General features: G+C 25.1%; 1 protein-coding gene across 1 annotated transcript; it reads left to right on the top strand.

Annotated features, from left to right (window-relative positions):
- Positions 1-626: 626 nt before the first annotated feature.
- Positions 627-3,603, top strand: LOC119607496 (WW domain-containing protein C660.06-like). The gene is made up of 2 exons (XM_037961437.1): positions 627-707; positions 3,209-3,603. Exons 1-2 carry the CDS (start codon positions 684-686, stop codon positions 3,512-3,514), a joined length of 330 nt encoding a protein of 109 aa, XP_037817365.1. The 5' UTR covers positions 627-683; the 3' UTR covers positions 3,515-3,603.
- The last annotated feature ends 6,354 nt before the right edge of the window (positions 3,604-9,957 follow it).

The raw sequence follows: 9,957 nt of genomic DNA, 5'->3' as shown, positions 1-9,957 counted from the left end.
GACCATTTCTGAAAATTACTTGAACGCACATTTTATACATAGGTATACAATTTTTTCTGAATCGGTCCGTATTTGGTCACAACTCCCATATAAGGGCCATTTCTGAAAATTACTTAAACGAACATTTTATACACATTTAGGTATAAAATTTGACGTAAATGTGTATTTTGTATATATGTATATAAATCATTGTACGGAATTTTTTCCGAACCGGTCCATATAAGGTTAATTGTTGAAAATCACTTAATACCACTTAATTCGTTATTAAATTATTATATCCGGATAAAATTCGACATAAGTATGTTCTCTGTATAGATAAATAATTCAAAATTTTTCTGGACCTAATCAAAATTAGTTCTACAAAAATTTTGGCGAGTTATCTAAAAAATAGATAGTTAGATGGGTTTCAATAAAAAGTAGCTTGCTGGTGGAGGGTATTTAAGATTCGGCATAGCCGAATATAGCACTCTAACTTGTTTATATATTTACTTTGTAGTTTTGCTACCAACGAGTTTGTAAAACGTATATTATTCGTTATATTTTTGTACTGATAACGTAAAAATAATTAAGATGCAAAAAATAAATATTTTAAAAATTCATATAAATAAACTGCGAAATATTGTGTTAGGTATCAGTTCATATTTAAAATTCGAATAAAACGTTTATAATCTATTAATAGTTAAATGATTAAGATGCGCACATTTCTCTAAAGCTACGTTCAGACCTGTAAAATATTTGGTCCAAATATTTGTTATAAAATATTTATAAAGTTGCGTCAAACAAACGCAATATTTATTTCATGTTCAGACTTGAACAAATATTTGATGGTATTGTTTTATCAAACAGTGCAAAAATAATTTGGTTCAAACACACACATGTTTTGCAGCCACAGTATATCGTATATTTTCATGCAAGAAAAAAACAATTTGGCAATTTGTTTTAATTTTAACTATTTTTATTAGGTTTAAAATTAAATTTTTATAATAAAAGTGTATAATATTAATATATAACACTATTGAAAAAACTTTGTTTGTCGAATCTGAACATAAAATATTTCATGTTAACAAACAGCAATGCGGATGATTTTCATAAAACAAATTGATTTGCTGGCAAATAAATATTTTCTCATTGTTTCATCAATGTGAACACCAAAAGTCAAATAATTTACGTCATTTTGGTAAAATAATTATTTGATCTTGCAAACCAAATGTAAGATCAAACAGCGTCAATGACAGCTGTTCTTTGTTTATTTTCTGAAAATGAGTGTTATCACCTCATACAAAAATGTAAATAGTCGCTTATATGACTGGTTTTATTTTATTTTTTATAAAATATAAATCTGAGACAAAGTTGTGACATTTAATTGAAATTCAAGCAATTGCGTAAATTAATGATAATTATTATTTTTGTTGTTTTGTTATTTATTGGTTGGTAACAACATACTATATATAGTTATGTTACATAATATATGCATCTATAGTCTAGTTTGCAGTCTAGTCCAACGGTTCCCAAATTACAATTAAATAAGAGATACTGTTATCTCGGAGTATGAAGTTAGGCCACATTTCATAATTCAAGGACAAGCTTATCACAGATTTAAGTTTGTCAAATTGTAAACAAAAGTGTTCTTGTTTGGAAGGACTAAAATAATATATTTCCGAAACAGAGGTGACTCTTTATTCGTTTTCAATACGTTAATCCAGGTAATTTTATATATAAATATTCCATTCCGACGTGATACACAGATTTTAACTTGATTTTGTTGACCAATATTATTAAATTAACATCAGAAAATGCGTAAATAGTCAAAACCATGCAGTAAAATTCACAGTACTTTCGCAAAGAGTTCAAGTCATATATTATGCGGATAACGCATTCCGCAACAATATCGAAGAAGTTCAACTTTCTTATATTATTTTCCCGAAAAATTAGCTAACATACTTAGTTCACCCGTCTGCAATCGCAAAAAATTTTTGCAACATGACTCTTTAAGCACATGTCGACGATATTTGATGAATAAACCTTTTCGTTACTTTAAAGAAAAATGAACGTGAAAGATCTCACGATCATAAAATTAAACATCATGTTAACATTTCAACAATGAAGTCATTCTATCTTTAAAAACAGGCAATTGAAACTTCTCTGAAATATTAATTATTCTCAATATACGGGAATATTTTATTACTCAATTTATTTAAACAATTATTTATTATATTAATGGATATAAAAATATATTAATAATAAACAATTCTCTATAATTTTAAATTTTATAGATATGTAATTTAATGAAAATTATTTATAATTTGGTTATTTCCGGGCTTATAGCGATTTTTTTGAAATCGCTATAAACCGTTCCAAACAACCAAGGTTTTTCGCTACATTGACTATACTAAATAGCAACAACATGACAGTAAAGATCCATTATCTATCTCTTTTCCACTTGCACAAGGTATTGAAGTGTAACTTCAATACCTTGTGCAAGTCTATCTATGTCTTTTCCACTTGCACAAGGTATTACATTTCAATACCTTGTGCAAGTCCATCTATCTCTTTTCCACTTGCACAAGGTATTGAAATGTAATTTGTATTTTTTTGTTGTAAAATTTTGATGAAAAACAATATTAAATGAAATTTTAGAATATATAGAAGTTATTATTCAATGATATAGCTTTTTAGTAAATATAAACACATACATATATTTTTGGCTTTTGGTTTGGTTGCGCATTAGCTGTTCTTGTTGTTATGTTCCTCTTTGCCTGCAAACAAAATCTTGTTTTTTTACTGTTTTATCCGTCAATTGTTTTACGAAATTATTTGTTGTAATGTGAACACCGGGCAAACAAACTTTTACTATTTGTATTGAATTGTGTTTGGCTTTGTTTCTTCAAACAAAACGTCAAAATAGAAATACTCATTTTAAGCACATTATGAAATAAAAATGTATTTAATTTTTTGTTTTTAGGCAGAAATTTCTATGAAATCGTAAAAAATATTATTAAATAGTTTTTTTAACGTTTAACAAAAATGTTTCATGTTTGGTGTTCACATTGTGTTCACATTAAGAAAATATTTGTAGGTTGACATATAAAAATGTTTCAAGAAAAACAGCTGATATTTTGTTTGCTCTTCAAAAATATTTTGTGTTCACGTTACAGCCAACAAATATTTGATAAAAAACGTCAAATATTTGATAGGTGTGAACGTACCTTTAGTAACTTTCATTTGTGTTTTTTTCGTAGCTGTCACTTACTGTGCCTCCAATATTGATTTGGATGAATATAATGTTGACTTGAATGAAAATCAAATACGTGAAAAACGTCAATTTGGAGGAGGATTTAGACCTGGCGGTTATGGCGGCTTTGGTGGAGGTTTTAGACCTGGTGGTTATGGTGGCTTCGGAGGTAGACCAGGTTATGGTGGATATGGAGGCTTCAGACCAGGTGGTTATGGAGGATATGGTGGTTATGGCGGTAGACCAAGTGGTTGGTATCCTGGCTTAGGTGCCCGCGGTTAAAAATTTTGTTGTGATTATACTGGATATTTACATTAATTTATTTTGTAATTTAATTTATTTTCTTTTAATATACAAAATATTATTTAAAACATTTTGTTTTATTGTAAAAATTGGGAAGAAGCATTTAATAAGAACCATGAAAGTAGGACATCGCCAGCATCCGCTGGAGGTCATAATTTGAATTTACATAAAGTTAAATTTTTTAACGATATCTTTATCCGTTTAAATTATGCTATTTAATTTTATTTCTTTTAAATTCGTATCCATTCACATTTCGTAAAAAACTTTAAATAAATGTAATTGAACGAGATTAAAGTGTTGAAAACTACTGTTTTAGGAAAAGAATTATACGACCGATTAATATAGAAAGGGTTGTTTAGTTTATAATACACATTTCCCTAAACTTATTTAATCTTCTAACTAATTTATTTTAAAATTCCTTTAACTCTTTACCAAAACTATTCCTTGACAAAAAAAGTATTAAATATCCTTAAATAAATCCTTAGACATATGCTATTAACATCTTAACTGATATTTAAAATATATCTTCTAGGATTTTGGGTAAAAAAGAGATATATTTAATCTTATAAGAAGATAACTTACATTGCTCACACTTCGTTTTTAGCAAAAAATAACTTTCACCACTATTACCTACTGACAGTCTTAACTGAAGGCAGAACAGTGGTAACCAAAGAAAACAATGGTTAGCAATTACTTAAAAGTAATCCTTTTACTACGTCTTACAAAATATACAAGTATTTATGTTCAAGTATTTGAGATAATATCAACTAAATAAAATATTTTGTGTATTTCAAGGATTTTTTTCAAAAAAGGGAAAGTATGTAAGATGTAGTCGGCAATAATGATTTGTATATCGATACCCTATATTCAAAAAGTGCTAAATCAATAAAGTCTAGTTTTCAGGAAAGCAAAAAAACTATTTAATTCGTGAAATATTGCACTAAAAGGCAATATTTCTTCCATAATACGTTTTTAACATCCTTACTAATTCTTAACTATGAAAAAATTTTAATATTTTGCACATTTTAGCGACTTATTTAAGATAGCACATTTTGGTCGACAAAAAAACAAATATTTGTTCTAAGTTAGCATTTTTTGTTCAAAGAATAGAACAAAAATTTCTTCTAATAATATGCGTTATTTTATAATTTTATGAAATGTTTTTTTTTTAAGGGATATAAGTCAAACCAGTAAGTCCAATAAGATGCATTTACACCATTTAAGTAGAAAAACTCATGGCATATCTGCTTGTTTACTATTCCTTATTCTCAGTACAAATATATTAAATTATGAAAAGTTTTTGAATATAAAAAGTACCAATATTTTTTGAATAATACTCCATAATTTGCACATTTAAAGACTTTTTTATAATCAAAATTCTAAATTGGAACCATAGAATATTATAGATCTTAGTGTTATAAACGATTTCTGAAATAACTTTAAATTTTTCGAAAAAACATTATTTAAAGTATAAACCTGGCTTTATATACAAATATATAAATGATCATATCTTAAAAACTATACATTCAATTTATTAATCCTCACCTGTTTTGTGTTCAGCGTGTTCATCTTGTTAATATACAAAATAAATTTTAAATAAATTTGGAGTTTTAAAAAATGTTGTAAAATTTGTATGGAAGTTAGCACTTATTTCCTTCAATAAAAATTTAACTTTGAGATAGCATATTAACAAAAATTGTTGCTAAAAGTACAAAAATTACTTTTTTGGTTTCAAATTTATACCAGACGTGGATCATGCATTGAGGAATCCTTTTGCATCAAAAACTCACTTTGCCCAAAATTGAGTTCGCACTTTTTGAATATAGGGTCACGATATGTCCTTCATGATTGTCAGAAAGACAATTTGTTCGTAGATTAGTCCCAGAATTATAATATTTGTCATTAGTTAGTTAGTTAGTTAGTTAGTTAGTTAGTTAGTTAGTTAGTTAGATGGTTAGTTAGTTAGTTAGTTAGTTAGTTAGTTAGTAGTTAGTTAGTTAGTTAGTTAGTTAGTTAGTTAGTTAGTAGTTAGTTAGTTAGTTAGTTAGTTAGTTAGTTAGTTAGTTAGTTAGTTAGTTAGTTAGTTAGTTAGTTAGTTAGTTAGTTAGTTAGTTAGTTAGTTAGTTAGTTAGTTAGTTAGTTAGTAGTTAGTTAGTTTAGTTAGTTAGTTAGTTAGTTAGTTAGTTAGTTAGTTAGTTAGTTAGTTAGTTAGTTAGTTAGTTAGTTAGTTAGTTAGTTAGTTAGTTAGTTAGTTAGTTAGTTAGTTAGTTAGTTAGTTAGTTAGTTAGTTAGTTAGTTAGTTAGTTAGTTAGTTAGTTAGTTAGTTAGTTAGTTAGTTAGTTAGTTAGTTAGTTAGTTTAGCTAGTTAGTTAGTTAGTTATGGTTTTTGCTCTCTCTCACCAGTTCCTCAGTGAAAATCTAACCCACGAACTCCGGTCTAACAGACCAACTGACCATTAGAGAATATGCTTAATCTCCAACCGAACAATAACAATCCTATAGACCGTCTCTAATAAAATTTTGATTCCAGAATCTAGATTTACTATGTACTTATTCTAGCAATAACTGTAGCGTATCACATTTTCCTGCTACACCCACATCACTACTCATTCTGCTACAAAGAATCTTTTTATATAAAACCTTTTTTAAACTCAATGTAAGTACACTTTAAGAAGTTTAAATTTAACTTTAAACAGTAAACGAAAGAAAGGACATTTTGTTACAGGACATACCACAGAATAAACAATCATATTTAACTAAATGCAAATGTTACAGAAATAAAACGACTGTTCTATAAATGTTTGCTGATTTTACAACATTGATAAACTGGCGAAAACAAATTTCAACACTTTCTGTTCTTTTGGACAAAGGGATAATGATGATGGGTGTGGAGATACTTAGAGATGATGTTAATACTGCTGAAGGAATGGCAAAGTTTGCTGTTGTTGTTGACTATTATCATTGTGGTTAAAGTTATTGTGCGTGTTAAATTATGGAGAAGTGTGAAAGTTTCTTTTTTGGAAAAACAATTGTTGGTTATAAATTTCGCAACTGATAAGATTGAAAATTTCGAAGTTGAGATTTGTAAACTTAAGACAAGAAACAAAAAACTAAGGATGCAGACATAAATTAGATTTCATTTTTAGATTTTAAGTAGAAAGTGAGTGCTATGTAAATTAACCCTAATTTAGAATTCGCTGAACACGATAGCAATCTATCAACACTATTTTATGTACAAAATTTTATTGAAACATAAATTTGAGAAATTTAAAAGCAGAATGTATTTTAAACAATATTAAAAAATACATTGAAAATTCAAAACTTTTTTAAAGGATCTTAGGACAACTTTCTAACCAAAGTATAATTTGTTAACAATTTCTCTATTTATATACATATTTTTTTTTTTTAATTATAGAAAATTTATAAAACAATTCCTTAATTTTCGATATTTTTATTTTTATAGAAACATTTTCAAAATTTCTCTTTTTACTGAAAATTTTTCGAAAATTTATATTTTTATAGAACATTTTTCGAAAGTTTCTCTTTTTATAGAAAATTTTTCAAAATTTTCTCTTTTATAGAAAAGTGTTCGAAAATTTATCTTTTTATAGAAAATTTTTCAAAATTTTCTCTTTTTATAGAAAATTTCTCAAAATTTTCTCTTTTTATAGAAAATTTCTCAAAATTTTCTCTTTTTATAGAAAATTTCTCAAAATTATCTCTTTTTATAGAAAATTTTTCAAAATTTTCTCTTTTTATAGAAAATTTCTCAAAATTTTCTCTTTTTATAGAAAATTTTCAAAATTTTCTCTTTTTATAGAAAATTTTCAAAATTTTCTCTTTTTATAGAAACATTTTTAAAATTTTCTCTTTTTATAGAAACATTTTTAAAATTTTCTCTTTTTATAGAAACATTTTTAAAATTTTCTCTTTTTATAGAAACATTTTTAAAATTTTCGCTTTTAATAGAAACATTTTTAAAATTTTCGCTTTTAATAGAAAAATTTTTAAAATTTTCCCTTTTTATAGAAAAATTTCTCTTTTTATACAAAATTTTTCAAAATTTTCTCTTTTATAGAAAATTCTTCGAAAATTTCTCTTTTTATAGAAAATTTTTCAAAATTTTCTCTTTTTATAGAAAATTTTTCAAAATTTTCTCTTTTTATAGAAAATTTTTCAAAATTTTCTCTTTTTATAGAAAATTTCTCAGAATTTTCTCTTTTTATAGAAAATTTCTCAAAATTTTCTCTTTTTATAGAAAATTTCTCAAAATTATCTCTTTTTATAGAAAATTTCTCAAAATTTTCTCTTTTTATAGAAAATTTTCAAAATTTTCTCTTTTTATAGAAAATTTTCAAAATTTTCTCTTTTTATAAAAACATTTTCAAAATTTTCTCTTTTTATAGAAACATTTTTAAAATTTTCTCTTTTTATAGAAAAATTTTTAAAATTTTCCTTTTTATAGAAAAATTTTTAAAATTTTCTCTTTTTATAGAAACATTTTTAAAATTTTCGCTTTTAATACATTTTTAAAATTTTCGCTTTTAATAGAAAAATTTTTAAAATTTTCCCTTTTTATAGAAAAATTTTTAAAATTTTCCCTTTTTATAGAAAAATTTTTAAAATTTTCCCTTTTTATAGAAAAATTTTTAAAATTTTCCCTTTTTATAGAAAATTTCTCAAAATTTTCTCTTTTTATAGAAAATTTCTCAAAATTTTCTCTTTTTATAGAAAATTTTTTAAAATCAAAATTTTCTATTTTTATAGAAAATTTCTCAAAATTTTCTCTTTTTATAGAAAATTTTTCAAAGTTTTCTCTTTTTATAGAAAATTTTTCAAAGTTTTCTCTTTTCAAAGAAAATTTTTCAAAATTTTCTCTTTTTTATGAAAAAAAAAATGTAATTTTCTCTTTTTATAGAAAATTTTTCAAAATTTTGAAAATGTCAATTTTTTACAAAATTTTAGAAATTTTGTTTAACAGAAAATGTTTGTAATTTCTACTTATTTATAGAAAATTCTCAAAATTTCAATTTTGTAGAAAAAAATTTTCGAAATTTTTATTTTTTTATAAAAAAAATTTAGATTTTTTATAGAAATTTTTCGGTTATTTATCCTTTTTTCAAATTTTCGTTATTTTTAGAACAAACTCGAAATTGTCTCATTATTTAGAAAAATTTCCAAGTATAAATTTTTATTAAATTTTCTGTTCTTTTAGAAAATGTTCAATACATTCTCTTTTTTTTTTAAATATTAGACAACATTTTTCTAATTTCTGTTTTTATAAAATATGTTAAAAATCTTCCTTTAAATTTGTCCTTTTTTAAAAACCTAGACTAAATTAATTAACGGATTTACTTTACATTTGACATATGCACATAAATATACATATGTATGTATGTATGTAGGTTAAGACAGGAATACTTTTTATACATACATACTTAAGTTTATATACGTACATCCAAAAGTATATAAAAAACATTATATACAACTTTTTGCAAATTGTATATAACATTAGTAAAATCTATACCTTGCGCAGCGCATGACCCGTTCTTGAACTTTTGAATATAAATTTTCCACTGATATCCCCTCCTTCAAATATAAAATACACTGACAGACATAAAACAGTGTATCCTACCCAACCGGAACACCTTACGCCTTACCTTTGCTAAACTCTCAAAAACATTAACACCACCCCTAAATACAAAACAGGTACGAAAAGCATTTTCCTTTGAATGTTCTTTAGCTACAAAGTTAAATAATAAAGGATCCTGCATACAGACACACACACATGAGTACATTTACAAGTCTTAGGTGGAGCAGAAGCCATGACTGATAACCATAACCATCAAATGCTATAAAGGTAAGTTAATGTAAGAAATTTTTCTTTTCTTTAAGGGAGGTTCTTTCTTTTTTTACTTGAAAAAGGAAATGTAAGACACTAAGTTTTCTGAGATTGTTGTTTGTTTCAACTTAAGAACTTACAATATAGATAAAAGTGGGACTTTTTTTTAAAAAATAATGAAAATGTTTTGTAATGTTAACTTTCATTCGTTCTAGACTTGAAGCCTTATAAGGACAAGTGTTTATGTATGTGTAAAAATAAAAAAAGTCCTACTGCTTACCTTTAATTGTTGTCACGTCATTTCATTTCTTTTAACATTTAAGATTTGTATGTGTACTTGCTGAATGTTTCAATGAAAATCCCCAAGGTAAAATCTAGAAATGAAGAAATGTCAAAAATTTGATAGGTCTTTAAAAATATATATTAATGTACAATATATTTGTGCAATTTAAAAAGGAACTTCTTATTAAATAAAATATATCTTACATATTTTACTTCAATATCCTTGAATATTGTAGTAGTGGATTCAAGATATCAAAATTATTGAGCGTAGTATATCTGATTGATTGATCTACTTAAA

The sequence above is a fragment of the Lucilia sericata genome, unplaced genomic scaffold, assembly GCF_015586225.1.
Source record: "Lucilia sericata isolate MDLA Ls3-8-SP2 unplaced genomic scaffold, ASM1558622v1 Contig000698F_arrow, whole genome shotgun sequence".
In the NCBI taxonomy this organism is placed as follows: Eukaryota; Metazoa; Arthropoda; class Insecta; order Diptera; family Calliphoridae; genus Lucilia; species Lucilia sericata.
The sequence above is the reverse complement of the archived record's forward strand: the minus strand, read 5'-3'. Positions and strand labels throughout refer to the sequence as shown.